Source organism: Metopolophium dirhodum, chromosome 1 (genome assembly GCF_019925205.1).
Source record: "Metopolophium dirhodum isolate CAU chromosome 1, ASM1992520v1, whole genome shotgun sequence".
NCBI lineage: Eukaryota > Metazoa > Arthropoda > Insecta > Hemiptera > Aphididae > Metopolophium > Metopolophium dirhodum.
This window is the reverse complement of record NC_083560.1, coordinates 105,064,158-105,082,093: the sequence shown is the minus strand read 5'-3', so window position 1 is coordinate 105,082,093 and position 17,936 is coordinate 105,064,158. Positions and strand designations below refer to the sequence as shown.

The window sequence follows — 17,936 nt, the reverse complement described above, 5'->3', positions numbered from 1 at the left end:
ATATTTTATTCAATGAAGAGAAAATAAAGATAGAATATTAATGATAAAGATTGAATAATAAATTATGAGTTTTAAGATTTATTCAATTTTTAACCATCTTTAAAAATTAAATATTGTTGAGCCAATATTTATTCATACAAAACATAAAAACCAGTATTCGGCAAAAGCAGAGCCGTCATTTAAGATGTTGCGGAGTATGCATACCTAAAATTTATCAAGATTGTATTTTGGTCTGACTATAATTTTTCTGCGCCAGACAAAAATAATTTTTTTTTATTGGCCTTAATGGGTTATTACAGTGAAATTTGTTGTCTCCGTCTTACAAGTGTGTAACATAGCAAATTTTAGACTCAAATTATTATTAAAAACAAGATATATAGGTAAAATAAAAAAAGATTATATTAAAGGCTGATTATTAATTATTTTTTTTAATCTAGAACTAATGCAATTTATACTAAAAAAAGGTGGATAAGTGGATGTCGCTCTGCTGTACAGTAGGTTACAAGTAAGTCACTGTAATGGATGGTGTTAAATTTGAATTCAATGATATAATATCATTGTATAAGAAAAACGATTCTGAGCGAAAACGGTCAGTCAGCCTATGATTTTTCCAAGTATATTTGATGATATTATTGTGAATAAAGTAATTTATATATAACCTATTTACGACGTGTAGCCTTGTTTTAAATTTTCAATCCTTAGCCATAAAAGTTAAAAATTTATAAAATTTATACATTTTTAACCACAAAATAATTAATTAATTATAAATATGATAAATGTTGTCAAAATTTGAACTTTAAATGCTTATAAAAAAAAATTGTGCCTATATATTTTTAATATTATTAAACTGCTATTATATCAGGAGCCTTATATTAAATTTTCACGCTTTTTTACCCAACGAATAAAAATTTATTGATATTTATAGAAAAAAAAAACTAAAAAAATTGAAAACTAACAATGTCCGTAAAAAGCTCAAAAAGAGTCAAAATATTTTCAACATTTTATGGTGTATAGAAAATGCTAATATAAACATTCAGTGAAATTTTCAAGTATCTACGGTCATTCGTTTTTTAATTACAATAAAATAAGAAAATTGTTACATGAGAAATCCAGTAAATATCAAATGTTGTAAAAATATAAATTTCAGACGCTCATAAAAATTTAATTTAAGTTTCTTCTAGACATTTTTTTTTTGATAAAGGTAGACAAACTTATGAGTAATCTTATATTACATTTTCAAATCTTAGATTTAAAAATAAAAATTTTTATGAATTCTCAACTCCAAATAATTTGCTATTTTTTGTGATTTTTCCGTATTTTGTCATAATTTGAACTTTAAATGCTTATAAATAAAAACTGTGACCAAGGATTTTTAATTTTTTTCATCTGCCTTTGAAACAATAACCTAGGAGCCTTCTATTAAATTTTCAAGCTTTTTTACTCAACAGATAAAATGTTATTGATATTTATAGAAAAAAAAACTAAAAAAATTGAAAACTGACAATGGCCGTAAACAGCTCAAAAAGAGTCAAAATATTTTGTAAATTTTATGGTGTATAGAAAATGCTAATATAAACATTCAGTCAAAATTTCATGTCCTTACGGTCATTTGTTTTAGAGTAACACTAAAAACCAAAATCGATTTTCTCGAAAACAGATTTTGCGTAAAAATTCCCGTTTTTCCTTAATTTTTCTTTTGTTTTTCTCGTCGCTTGTGAAAATTACTGGGAAATTTTTTGACCCCCCAAAGTACCAACTAGATTCACTTTCCTATCAGAAAAGTTACTATTGAAGAAAATCCAATCTCTTTTACTGTCTTAAAAGGTGATGACAGACATAAAAATAAAAAAAAAATAAAAAAATAAAAAAAAAAACACACATCATTGTAAAATCAATACATTCATCGCTTCGCTCAGAATCTAAAAAGTATAATAAGCCTAATGTCTGTTTTTTAAATAAAATTAAATGCAATGGCTTGAGTTTTATGAGGGAACAAACCATCCAGCGAAGGTACTTCCGCTGATTATTGATTATTAAATTTAAAGTTATTTTTGAAATGTTACGACCATCTCTGACCAGTGATTGATGTTAATTTTTGGAATTGATTGGGAATTACAGAGGTGCAAATCAGCCATTGCAGGTATCAAAAATACTTTTTTCTGCATCATTGTGACATTATTGCTGTTATCACAAAAGATTCTGGCAAGCGTCACTTTTCTGATTTCTGTCAGTTGATCTTAAAAATTATAAAAAAATAGTTAAAATCAGGATCAATCATTAAAAATATTTTAGATATACTAACATTCATTGAATATATTTGGTAAATCGTAAAAATATCTATCTGCCATTCTAGTTCTTATAAACTGTTCTCTAATAATACATCTCATCGTTGGGCCAACCATTGAGTCTTCTTCGTGTTTCTAAAACAATGCACCTACCAATAGCTCTATATCTCTCCAATGTTTGTATTGCTTCAATAGTCTATCAGTTGACAAAATATTATAATATACAGGAATAAATTAAGTACTATATCATTATTTAATATTTAATATACTTTTAAACTTACGCCTTCAACCATGATCTTGGATAAATCTTGTACACTTCTGATAGCTTTTAGTCGACAATATTTTCTAAATTCTGTGTAGCTTGGTATACCATGATCGCGGGTTCGTTGTATATCCAAGCTGACGATGTCCATTCCAAACGCGTGGTTTGGATAAACACTGTATAAGTGATTTGTAAGCTGATAAAAAATTTGAATCACTAATGTTAAATTATAGTTAAACGTATAATATAGTCTGTTAAAAGGATTATGTAATGTAATGTCATTGCGTTATATTGATTGTATTTCAAAAACCAACCGTTTTAGTAAATAGCATATCAATTTTTTGTGTATTCTGCGTAGATAGCACTCTGACAAGCTGATCCATCTAATTTAATAGTAAACCAGTTGGTCGGTTGTAATGTTCCTTTAGTGAAAGACTTGCGTTGATCATTCGGCCTTCCGTATATAAACTAAAAAATACGTAGGTTCATACAAATTAGTAATTATAAGTAGGCTATATGCGATGATTCTCTTTAGAAACAAAAGCACAGCAATCGACATAATAATATATTCTTGTGTACATTATCAATTTTTAGGTTGGCACATGTATTTATTGTTGTCATATTATATTGTTGAGTCTACAATGTAGACAGTCGTCAATATAATTGTATTTAATATAATATAGGTAGTATAGGTGCAAATATATTTTAGTAACTTTTAAATGTAGATAGGTCAAACAACGAAGGAATCTGTGCTGAAGTGACAGTAGAATTTTTCTAATTTATAACACCGCAATTCGCGTGTACCAATAAACTTGTTTCTGATCTAAAACAGTGATTGAGTTTTATTTCACCAATTTTACCTTCTTACATTTAAAAAAAAAACAGTGGCCCATACGATTATTTAAACCAAATAGTACATGTTATATAGAATCTTGAGTAATTCTAATTTAGAAGGAACCGACAAGCACATACTATCGTACTTCAACAACGCTAATTTAATTTGTTTTAGATAGAGTCAGTCTAAGTATCTTCCATATATAAACTTAACAAAAACGTAGGTTCATACAAATTAATAATTATAAGTAGGCTATATGCGAAGATTCTCTTTAGAAACATTAATCAACAGAACATGTGACATATTCTTATATATAATTATTTTTCATTGATATAAAAATGTAATATAATATTAATTCAAATTTATGTTAAGACATTTTAAAATGTATAGTCATATTATAAAACAATTTCCGATTTATTATATTATAATAAAGATCTTGTTGCCATTACACACATTACTTGGAATGTTTAAAATTAAAATTTACTCATCGGAAAAAAATATTTTAAAAAAATATAGATATTTAAATCAGGTATCCAAAATGAAAATTATAATAGTACTATAACTTGTAGGTATCAATATAATTAAAATGGAAATTATTTTTGGAATAACATTAACATTCATATACATTTTAACAACACCACCTACAAATACACATATAGTAAATTAAATAATTAAAATAAAAACATTATAATATTTAGATGCTTATGTCTTATTTTATTGTTTAGTGCCTCGTACCTATTATGTGACATTGTTACGTGCGTTGCCCGAGAATCCCCGCGAAATTGATTCCGCGATTATAGGTACGTCGAATAATAAAATTATACCTAATATGTAAAAAATGAATAAAGCATTCATAATTAATAAATTAATTGATAAGAATGGTATTGCGGTTACAAATGGAAAAAATATTTGTGATGGTTGGTAAAAAAAATAAATAATAATATCAAACAAAAACGTTATGAAGAAAAATCATAGAAGGATAATAAAATTTAAATGTAATCACTACATTAAAACATTAACAATCACAATCCAAAGATTGTTTACATCTTTAACGAAGTTAGACACGTATATAATTTTAAAATAAAACGTTTAGTATATGTATCAATCACTTGCACAATCAATCCTAAATATTATGGAATAATTACATGGGGCCAATCATAATATTATAACAGTTATTTATTTATTTACATCAATCAATAAAAAATAACCGTAAATAGCTTAGTTAAATATTTGTTGAACAAATCAAAATATACTAGTTGATAGCGATTATGTACTTAGTGAATTCACTATAAAACGATATTAAATATTTTTACTGGATCATATTATAATTGTAGCCTTGTGTTGTTTTTTAAATAAAATTAAATGCAATGGCTTGAGTTTTATGAGGGAACAAACCATCCAGCGAAGGTACTTCCGCTGATTATTGATTATTAAATTTAAAGTCATTTTTGAAATGTTACGACCATCTCTGACCAGTGATTGATGTTAATTTTTGGAATTAATTGGGAATTACACAGTTGCAAATCAGCTATTTCAGGTATCAAAAATACTTTTTTCTGAATACTTTTTTGAATCACTGAAAATAAAAAAATTTATAGTGCCAATATTCCGCCTATTTCAATTCTTTTATTCAAAACACAATAGACCGTACTTATTTTCCTTTTTCCGCAAGGGGTCACTAATAATTGATTTGATAAATTTCATTGAATTCAAATTTTACACCATCCTTAACAGTGACACACTTGTAACCTACTGTAGAGCAAACCGACATCCACTTACTCACTTTTTTTCTATGAATGTCAATAAAACTTTATTTGTTGATTAATACTTGAAAATTTAATACAAGGCTCCTACTGTATTGTATAAAATTTTTCTTTTTTAATCCAAGTATTTCAATGTAATCCTTCAGTCTTTGATATTATTCATATAATAAGACATAGGTTGTAGGTATAACTATATATTATTATTTGTAACAAAAAAAAAGGTTGTATTCGAATCCATTCCTTCAAAATGTGTTTTTAATATTTTACACGCAAATTAAATAGATCATGACTGATGTATTCAAAAAGTTATTTGTAGACATAGTTCCATAAAACAAATAAGAGTTATACTTTTTTATAGAATTATATTATAAGTATCTACTTAATAAACTATGTTCTTTAATGACATATTTATTATCCGTAATAAGTAGGTTGTCTAGTTGTAGGTATGTCCTATGTACTGCAGGTATATTTAGAATACATGATTGATAATATTATATAGAATACTATTCAAAATAAACTGCACCCAATATAACAAAAAGGTGGAAAAATGGGTATACCGCTCTGCTTTACAGTAATTGTCGGGCATGTGATTGTAATGATCGTAAGAACTAAGTAATCAAACTAAATAATATAAAAAATAAATGCTAATATAAACATTTGGTGAAAATTTCAAGAGTTTATTTGTTTTTGTATTGTAAAATATCAATTGTTAAATTGAAAAAAATTGATTGATGGGAATTCGTTAATTTACCATTAAAAAGGTATACTATCGTAAAACTGTTAAATTCAAATACTCATAAAAAATTAATATTAAATCTGTAGGGAATCATCTATTAAATTTTTAAATGTTAGTAACCTTTCACCTATGAAAAGAAAATTTTTTATAAATTTTTAACTGAAAAATACTTAACAAATTTTCGGAATTTTTTCAACATTTTAATTTCATATAATCTATACTCCGTCAGCTTACATTAGTGCTACATGAGCTAAAACTATTGCAATAAGGTACATAATATTAAAATTGTTGACCAAACTTTACATATTATAATCATTGATATTGTATATATGATAAATATTATCTTATGTCTTTAATGATTAAAATTTAAAACTATGTATATAATATTATAGATAAGCCGATAAGCAGAATATTAAGAACACCTTACCTGGTTTGTCAAAACCTAAATCAATACATTTGTTGCATACGCCATGGAGGCAATTCAATAATTTTGAAGTAGTGTCCAAAAGCTTTGCGCAAGTCACATATATGTTCAATTCCCAAAGTTGTTTGGCACTCACGGTGAGCTTGCTTTTATTTCTGGCAGACTCCATTACGAAGGTACTCTGTAATTAAAAAATTGTATGTTTATTCATTATTGTAATACATTTTGTAGGTACCTGCTACCATATCATTATTTAATAATATTAATTACAAGAAACTACGTGAACAAGGTGGGCATCGTTGTCAGCAGTTATCATAATTTATGAATAATATAGATTATATAGACAATAGAGTTTGGTATTATAATGGTATTAAAGCCGTACCGATGTAAAATTATGTAAAAAATAAATGTAGGATATAATGTTCTCGGTACAGTCATCTCGATCATCACTATATTCTTTCAGCATTATTCATTATTTAGATTACAGTCCGCAGTATTGGCCGTTCGGTACGCGGCACGCCCCGCCCTTTTCTCCAGTACCACTACTCACTTCTAACTATTATAATAGTCAATAAATAATAATAATACTAGTCGGTTTAAGTCGGTACCATCCTATTCAACCTACTTTAACGATTAGTTAGCTATCAGATAGTTCTCTCATAGGGTATATGAGTTTATCGATGGCTTCATTTGGGGGGCTGGAGAATTTCTCCATCCCCCATTTGACAATTTCGAAAAATACTGAGAATTTTCAATTTTGACCTCCGGAATGCAATAACTTGATTCACTTTTCTATATCAGAAAAGATGCGTAAGAACTTACTATAGTAAATCGGAGCATTTTTACTACCCTAAAAGTTGACGACAGGCAGAAAAAAAACACACACATCATTGTATAAAACCAATATATTTATTGATACACTTAGAACCTAAAATGTCAAATGTCTATAAATAGCTCAAAAAAATGTTCATGAAAAAATATTGAATTTATATAACGTAATAAATTAACATGTACCTATATACAGTGAGATACTGAGATCAATAGTTAATATTTATAAATTTAAATATAACAACTTTATACGTTTGCGCACCGTTTTGACAGTATCCCATATAGAAACATACTATTTGTAGTTTAATCTATAAAGTTTTAATAGTTTTATACAATAATGATTTTTATGTAGGTAAGGTTTATAAATTATAAGACATAAATTAAATTAATAAGAATAAATTAATAATATATTTAAATCATGCTACACTTTTATGCAAGTTCATGAGTTCTTTAACAAATACTTTTCTGTGATTGGTTGGTATATATGGTAAGCTTTTGGTATAGGAGAACTATTATTTTTAGTTCTATACTCTATTTCCCGTAAGTTGACCCACTTTTTTTTTTGCGCACGGTGCAAGAGTATGATGGTGAAAACGTTATGTGACAATATAGCTCACTGCTGTAGTTCTACAGTTTCACGTCGCGAAACACCACGTGTATACGTAGTGAACTATAATATTGTCACAACATATTCTATACATCATGTACACCGTGTGCGCAAAAAAAAAAAGTGGGTCAACTTACGGGGAATAGATTATAGTTTTACCTTAAATAAAAACAAAAAAAACAGAAATTGACTAAAATATCTAGGTTTTTGTTAGTGGCGTGTATCATCATAAATCATAATTATGCAAAGAAATGCAAAAAAGCAAAAATAATTTAAAAAAAATTGGGAATAAGCATATTTAAAAAAAAAAAAAACACTTTCAAATTTCATAATTTGTGAATCGAATGTGTTGTAATATTACATACACTTCCATAGCACTCTGCTACATGTTGTGTCAATAACCATAAAAATAAGAAAATGATATAAGTGATAAGTCCCAACCCCTGCTAATAAATAATAATCATATTTTATGACTAACACAATATTATATTATATAGATACTTACACGCGAGTGTTCAGATCACCTACTCCATCTTCGTATTGGTATTCTTATAATTGGATGCACAGTAGCGTCATTTTAGTTTTTAATAGAGGAGCAACATTTTTGACCAGCCAAACATAGGTAACTTATAAAACAACAGGTGACCGGTCGATTCGCTCGCAAGAACATATTAATAATAATTATGTTTCATTTCATTTCATAAAACACACACATAGGTAGGTACTTACCAACTTTCATGCACGTCCACGCATATATTTGTCTATATTATATTCCAACTATTAGTAATTACCAATTTATCGCATTATGACAATAATTGGTTAGAACCAAGTAAACCAACGTAATGAAATATTTTCCTATAAATAAAGGTTTGTTTTTGCGCTATGATATAATAGAAAACCGGACACCGACACATCGGGCTGCTTTTAAAATCAGACAGTGACAAATGCCCACTTTGCCACCTCCAAAATGACGCCAATTGGGCGTATTGGCATGTAAATTGTCTAATCAAACAAGACAAATTTTATAAATTAATATTTTTTTTCTTGATTTTTTTAAGACCCATGCCTCTATGTAATTTTTCGTTTTTGTTTTCAAAAAGAGGCAAATTCTTTTTTCATTTTTCATAAATTTGAGTAAGATTTTTGAAAAATGTTGTTTTATATAAGCTGGGGAGCTTACAAAATTAATGTGGCTTTTCTTTGAGAACATTTTTCCATTTTATCAAAATATAATGAATCTTTTTTTCTTTTATTGATGAATCTTTCCGTTTGCTCGATATAATTTAAGAACGATTTTTGAATATAGGTACTACAACAATTATTATACTGAACGACGGGACGTATATCAAATATATATATATATATATATATTATCATTGATTAATGATTATAAATACTTAGTATAGTATATACACATTTTGCCACAGGTTATACAATGTAATATAATATAATGTCATAATGTCATATAATATAATTGATTGGATATAATAATTTTTATTTAAAACTTTGAAATTTGAGAACTATATTTTAACCCGTGTTTGTTTATCCGAAGTTAATAGACTCAAAAACTACTAAACCGAATAGCTCATATGTGACAAATGTTAAACTGACCTTTTAATTTTTATTAGAATCACTAGCTATAGGTATACCTAATTAAATCACTTATATAAACATTTTTTTTATTATTCTTATAGCTTTTCAAACTGATTATATTAGAAGACCAATTACTGGTAGGTACCTATTGGTTTTACTGTATTAGCTATTATAGGTGATACAATTTTATTTTTTATACTTATAACTTATAAGTGCATTGATATTTTATAATAATACAGGGTGTTACTTGGAATAACTTTTGTTCTAATCAATATTTTTTAATTTTTTTTTATATATAATTTATGGCCACTTGCATTACACGTGTAATAAAAAAAAAATTATTTTAATTTTATAATACTGAAAATAAAAATTTTTAATTTGTATAAATTTTTTTGAATAAATTCAAAATAGCCAATTTATGAATCTGATTATAAAAACAATTTGGATGGTAAAAATATTTATCTAAGTTAAGTAGCTTATTTTTTAGCAAGCAAAATATATCATTGTTAATGTTTAAAAATTATAATATAAATATTAAAAAATAAGGTAAATTAAATACTTGAGTAAATAAATAATTAATTTTTTTATATTTTTAAGTGAACATATATATGAGGGTGTGGGGGCATCGCCTCCACGGGATACTTTTCATGTAATGTCAGGTGGGGGCTACAGCCCCCCCAAACATTTCAGCCCTAGTTGCGCCACTGTGTGAATGACATCGTGGGACAGCGCGGTTATGATAATACAGACGCGTGCGCCGCCGTCGTTTGTTTAGAAACATAATATTGTGATTGTCATAGTTACGATAACATTTAATTTTAACTGCGCCAGAACTGGTCACATAGGCAGTTACATTATTTTTCAATAAGTATTTAAAATTTAAATTTTTACAAACTTAGTCATCTTGGATGGATCTGCGTGTATTCAATATTGATTGTACCTATATGTGTCTGTATTTTTTTGTATAATATTAAAACTATATGCTCACTTAATCGCCTACCCTAACCAAAATAACATATTTATCGTGTTTTTTGCTCATCCGATAGACGATAGTTAAACACAAATACTTTTACTATTGTGTTAGTGCACTACTATAGATTTAGCGTGAAGTTGGTCGTCACAGCCTGCAGATCATTTTACGGCTGTCAGAAAGGCAATAATTAGTTTGCACACTTTTTAAATATTTCCTTTTAAGACCACACACAATTTTATATAATAGTAATCACTCGTGTGCACTATAATATAGGTACTACGTGTTTAAACGATATACGATATATCTTATTATCTTCTTATTGATAAATATTATATTTTACTAAGCTATTATTACTCGCCAGTTTATTGTATTGTTTTTTTATAAGATAACTATCGTCGATGACGTACACAATAAAACTATGTAACAATGTTCTACAGATAATTCAGCCCGACAACCATTGGTTATGTCAAATACTAGTAAAAGTGCATTATTATACGCGAGTATAAAAACATAAATTTCTTGGTAGATTGATGTAATATTACATAGGTACCTAAATGCGTATTTTTTCGGTTTGTCGTATTTGCTACTAGAACTTAAAAGAAATAGAAATAAAATATGTTGAAAATGTATTACCTGAGCTCAACCTCATGAATATATTATATTTGGTGTATATGGTATAAATTACGTAAGTCAAAAACGCCTAGTTTTCAGGAAGAGAAAAAAAACATTGAAAAATCATTCAAAATCGTTGATAATGATGTCATATACATGTAATGTACCTATACTTTTATCTTCAATTTTATGTAAAAATTTAAAATCGTTCGTAAAATTCGTAGAATTATTCGTGGTTTTTGAGCGACTTAGGTTAGTTGGATTTTTATATTATATGACCTACACTAACAGGGCATGCATTTAAAATTATAAACATATAATAATTATGACAATAATAACTTAACTTAAGATATTCAGACCATTTTAAATTATTTATGTCAGATTCTCAAATATTAACTAGACATGCGTGTTTTGTACTTTTGTACCCAATATGATGTGACTTTAAATGTTTGAACCAAAATAAATTCTCTAATATGAGTTGTTATAGTTGACTTACGTGATGTGTATCGAAAAAATATAAAAATATAAAAATGTTTGATTCTGATCATACTTTTAGCCAAAAATGTAATTTTTGACACTTATTATACCTTACACCAAAGACTACCTGATTATGTTTTTGCATCATATATTATATATATATATCGATTCTAACTTTTAACCCATCCCAGCGGGCTGGAAAATAGTTATACATTTTAAGCAGGGCTCGGATTTAAATGCCCTTCATAGCACATATCACATACAATTTTGTTTAAATGTATATTGTGTAACACCTATATCAATCTGTATCAATATGTTATTTTGTTCAATCACGCTGTATACACTAATCGGTACATAATGAGTTTTGATAAAAATAAATCAGTACACATTTCTGGATTTAATATAATTTAGCTGGTATACACAAACATGTATTGCTTATTATCACTGCATTGTGAATTAAGTAGAAAGAATTTTTTTTAAAAAATTTAAATATTATGTAAATTATTTTATTTGTCTTATTATGAACACATAAACATAATGTATATACACTACAAGTCTATGACCAATAACATCGCGTAATCGCATTCGAATTCACCCTTTGCGCACGGGGATAGTAAACTTAAATTTAAATACAAATTTGTCATATATATTTGCTTATGATACATTAATTGTTTTATTTAGTTGAAAAATAAAATAACTAGCCACTTATAAGAATAATTGACATAATAAATGGACAACACGGACACACAGTATATACTATACCCTATAGGTGATTTGAACGTACGCGTTTATGTTTTTAAAACGTCACAATTAATAATAATATTTATATTATTATTATTTTTTATATTTATATTATAATTATAATATATTATATTATATTATATTTATATTTATATTTATTATGGAAATTCAGATATTATAATAAAATATAATAATTTATACATTTCGGGAAAAAAATACGACGTCCACAACGGACAGATGAAATGTTTTTTTTTTTGTTTTCGTTTCGAATAGATTCGTATGTAGTTCTATGGCATTGTCGCTACCGAATAATCGCATCTGGGTTAGCACTGTAGGAATTTTGGGACCATGTGGTAGCTGCACGCCAGGCGGGTGCGTTATCGGACACTCTCCTCACGGAACACCGAAGAGTCACTGGAACTTATGCCATTTGCGAGCTAGGTCCACCGTACCCGTATAGCCGACCGCTTCGCCATAACATAATTTTTAGTTTGTACGAATATACAATCTATTGAAGATACGTAGAAAAAAAACCTTAAAAAACGACAGTTTCGAACGCCGTGTGAGCCTTGACGAACGATAAGTGGTTTACACAGATTAGCGGATATTTAGTGATAGTATATATGAAGATAAATATTTATATCAAGGTTATTCTTGTGATGCGTATTTTATTCTGATACGAAAAAATCTAACAAATATTTGATATTATGAAATACGATATAGCTGGTAATGTAACTATCGTTTATCACGTATTAATTCGTATATTCATATACATGTTATAGATAACAATCCGTAACATAGTGATGATAATATAAAAAAATAGCTGCATTTAGACTTAAATTTGGCAATGAAATATTTTAACACAACTACCTAACTTATTAGATTTACTATAGCTGTCATCATCATTTCATGGTTTTGGATAGAATAATTGCCAAATTGGAGCGATCTATGATAAGAAAGTATTGACTCAAAAGTTAATAACAATATTATAATAATATAATATACAGAGTGTCCCATTGAGATATGACAAATTAAATAACTTTTGTTCTAATTAATATTTTTAAAAAATTTCTTTTAAATATAATTCATAGACTATTGCGCTACATTTTTAGTATACATTTTTTATTTTTTATTTTTTAATACTGAAAATAAAAAACTTAAAAACTGATAAAAAAAATTTCCAAAATATCCAAAATAGCCAATTTGTAAATCTGATTTTCAGAAAAATTTATATCGTAAAAACATTTATTTAAGTCAAGTGGCTGATTTTTTACCGTTTTTTTAAATATCAATATTCTTGTTAAGTAATATATGATCTAGTTTATGTTAGAAACATTATAATTTCAAAAAATATAAATCATTTTGAAATTATTTTATATGAAAATTTTGGACATTTTTTTTATCAGTTTTTAAGTTTTTTATTTTCAGTATTAAAAAATAAAAAATAAAAAATGTATACTAAATATGTAGCGCAATAGTCTATGAATTATATTTAAAAGAAATTTTTTAAAAATATTAATTAGAACAAAAGTTATTTCATTTGTCAGATCTCAGTGGGACACCCTGTATAATGGCATGTATTATACATTTATATACAATACTTATATTGTATTATGTTATAACAATAGTGAAAATAATATACACTATGCTTAATACAAAATATGGCATGTTAATGTTTTACGTATTATTATTGATTATTATGTATAGATAATATTATTTATAATATATTCAATTATGGACGTAATGTATAATAATGTATATTATATTATTATATCATATATTTTATACTCACGAATAATACAAGTTATATGTGATCAAAAACGATCGATTGAAAATTGACGAATACGACAATGTCAGGACATACCGATGAAGAAGGTGGAAGTGTGAAACCGTATGTTACCGACTATAGTATAATATTATAATAGGCTATATCGTGAGTATAGTGACTACTAAGAACGTGCCCAACAATACTAACACCAAGGACTGCAGTTTAAAAAATACAGAATGCCGGAAGAACATAATATGTTTAATGTTATGACTTATGGTCGATTTAGCTGTGGAGAGAAAATTGTGATTGCAACGGAATGAAGTTACAATTATTTCGATTACGTGTGACCTAAAACGTAAATACTTACTGTAAAATAATACTAAATAATAACAAAAAACCACTTAAAGTAATCTTGTTGATAATACTGTATATTATAATGTAGATTATATACTCATACCGATTACCTATGTAGTATGTATAATTATGACGCGCAGAACTGTAGCAAAGACTTAGCGAGACTGACCCAGGTCAGGAGGCACAAAATTAAAAAAAAAAATATAGGTACCTACATTATTTTTATAATATACTGTGCAACTCGAGACATATTGGTCATTACTCGAGAGACAACATTCATGTACATGGTACCAGTTTACTTAAATTAACTTAAACAATACAGAAAATCACCACCGCATCGATGAAACCGCACTCCAGCATCCGTTCAGCGACAGCAGTAGACGCTGGACGACAGTACGGGCTTACACCAACTCTGCGACGCAAATACGCCATCACAACTATAGCAATCAATGTGAAGGTTGAAATTTTGTCCGTGACCAATATTATTGGGTGGATTAATTTCTGAAAAAAAGCAGGCATTATTCCGTTTGGGCAAAAAAATTATATTGTACAATCCAGCACGTAAGTATGACGTACTGTGTTTCCTAATATTCACGACATAATGCATAGCGGATAATATTGTAATATAGTAATAATATAATATAATATTATACCTAATTTATAATCATTATAATTCTCAATGCAACGCTGCGGCAATGTCGTGACTATAGCGTGCACACTTAAATAGTTTGCACCGAATATTGACGGTATCGTTATAATCTTTTATATTATAATAATATCATATTCTCGTCGTCATTAATTACGCGATCGGAAAAATTGTATATAATATATTATATTATACAGATGCCATTATAAGTGGTCTATGAGAAAATGTTATTATTACTATTTATATTATGATAAATTATATTTTGAGACTCGTTGTATGTTTTTCGAAAATCCTGGCAAGGTCTGTGACAACTCGAGACATATTGCTCATGAGTCGAGAGTCATGTGGTTGCCCACCGCTTTGAGCAAGGTCGCCAACCACGAGCCGAAGGGCCGGAGCATCGTGGATTTCTTTTACTGTAATAATATAATGAGAGGCCCCGGGACAAAAAGATGGAACCACAGGTATTGCAGTAATAATAATTACAGAATAGAACTCAATACACAATATTTAGGTAAATAAAATAAAATATATTAAGTTGGTGTCTAGAAAGCTTAACGGGCGTAAAACTCGGACTTATAAAATAACAAAGACAGTAATAAAATTTGACCAAACGATGATATTTTTAGTAATAATACTAGTAAGAATAAATTATAATCCCCAACAGCTCCTCTAGGCTGTACAGGTCGTTCGCTTAGGACGTATATTATATATAAATGTATAATTCACTAAACGGATTGTACCGGCCAGATACATAAAAAATAATAATAATACGTGCATAGTAAAAAAAAGGGATCAGACACCCGTCGATATCGACATATTTCTGATCACCATGTTTCACCAAACGCTCTTCCCGCGGGCATCACCGAGAAAACTTCAACGATCGCTACTCTATGTTTTCATAAGAAAAACGTTGATATACAATAATAATTTGCGCCCATGTGTCACCGTAGGTGGCAGGAAGAGAAGAGGAGTGAGTACGTAAACCGACGGCCGTCGTTAGCCGGTCGTCGGTCTTGGAAATAATTGGTGGGAGGTCAGTAATATACATAGTGTTAATAATATAATTAATTTACGAAAATTTGATTGCGGGCACAGGTGATAGAGTGTGCGGACGGTGGTGTTGGAAGTGTCGCACACTGACGCGCGGCGCATTACCTATACGGCTATACCCGATATTATAATATAAATTTAAGATTAATATACACGAATGACCTTAACTTAACGTTCAGTACATTTTATTTAGATTTAGAATATCTGCACAATAATAGTCTATTATAATAGCTACAATCAATGGTAATAATCGTTTTTCGTATACTTACGAATTTTATATCATTGAATTAACATTTAACATAGGTATCCATTACAGCGACCCACACGGTACATAATGTTCAGCAGAGCGGTAACCACTTACCCACCTTATATATGACTATAATTTTAAAAATAAATGTTAAATAAAACTTTTTGTTTAATATTTCACGTATTTTAATACATATTTACAAAAAAATAACATTTGTTTAATATTTTACGTATTGCAATACATATTTTCAAAAAAATAACATAAATATTTATATTTTTTGATTTTTTTTCGTATTAGCCAAGGTGTGCAAACAATTTGAACCACTCTGTTGATTTTGCCAGATCGTTTGTATAAACTATACCTACTTATGCGTTATAACCAGGTAGCTAGTTATAATATGTTGGTATATAATGGTATATATTCTATAAACTATATTATATTTTGAACTTACCCTAGATATCCTAGAATAAAAATACGAAAAGATAAACGGAAAAGGAAAAATAACAATTATAGAAAAATGAAGTGTATAAGGTAAATGTAAATGTGTAAACTTATAAGGTGATATTCTACGTAAAATATTGTATGGACGGGGATGTTGATGACCCCACGACAAGCTCTGCTACTAAAGTTTATGTGTTAAACGGTATAATAAATTAATATTGGTTTACGTAATAAAATGTATGATATATTATGGATGAACATATTAAATAAGTATGTGTTTACTCGTTCTGGTTTTATTTAACGTTGATTAGTGATTTTATTTCATTAGTCTATAGGGTAGATACGTATAATTATTCTACTATATACTTTATTATATTTCATATCGTATAATGATGTATAAATAAAAATATATTATGAAATATTATAATTAATTTACCTGAGTATGTAATTGTAGGTATTCGTGGATACGGGGTTGAGTTCGACGCTCGAAGTCATTGCGGTGTATATACGTATATGTTACGTGTTTTGATTTGTATATTTTATAACACTTATTAGGTATATCAGTGGTGGTCAAATGATTTTGTCAAGGGGGGGGGCGGGAGGAGGGATTTGGCTGATTTTTCAACATGTATTATTTTATCATTAAAAACCTAACCGTTCGTTTTTTATGTATAAAAACATTTTGTCTTACAATAAAATCAGTTTCACAAATACAAATTCATTTTTTTTTTAGGAATACCTTCCCAAATCCATATCTATCTCAGTGTAATTCGTTATCACGATTTAACTGATACTATCTTAAAACGTAAATTCGTAATATTATTATACAAATTTATCTAAGTAAGTGGATGTCGCTCTGCTGTACAGTAGGTTTCAAGTGGGTCAATGTATAATGGAATGTATTAAACTTGAATTCAATGATATAGTATCATTGTATATTGTTCGCTCCACTCAGAATCTAAAATCATACAAAAAACAAAATAAAAATTATGGAAAAACGTGAATTTTTACCCAAAATCGGTTTTTAGCTTACCTAACTCAAAAACAAATTACTGTATATTCATGAAATTTTCACCGGTTGCTTATATTAGTATTTTCTATACACGATAAAATTTTCAAAATATTTTGTTTTGTTTTGAACTGTTAACGGACATTTTAGTTTCAAATGTTTTAGTTTTTTGTATCAATGAATGTCAATAAAATTCCCAATATTGTAGCCATATTTAAATTGGTAATTTAGGTTCTCTATTAGTACCTATAAAATAGGTGGTTAGTTAAATAGTTAATGATG

At 27.9% G+C, this 17,936-nt stretch overlaps 1 protein-coding gene across 1 annotated transcript; it reads right to left on the bottom strand.

Annotated features, from left to right (window-relative positions):
• Nucleotides 1–2,045: 2,045 nt before the first annotated feature.
• Nucleotides 2,046–2,930, bottom strand: LOC132945775 (peroxidasin homolog pxn-2-like). Its single transcript, XM_061015878.1, is given in 4 exon segments — nt 2,046–2,236; nt 2,303–2,491; nt 2,566–2,743; nt 2,862–2,930. Coding segments are annotated over 4 exon segments (627 nt in total).
• Nucleotides 2,931–17,936: the final 15,006 nt, after the last annotated feature.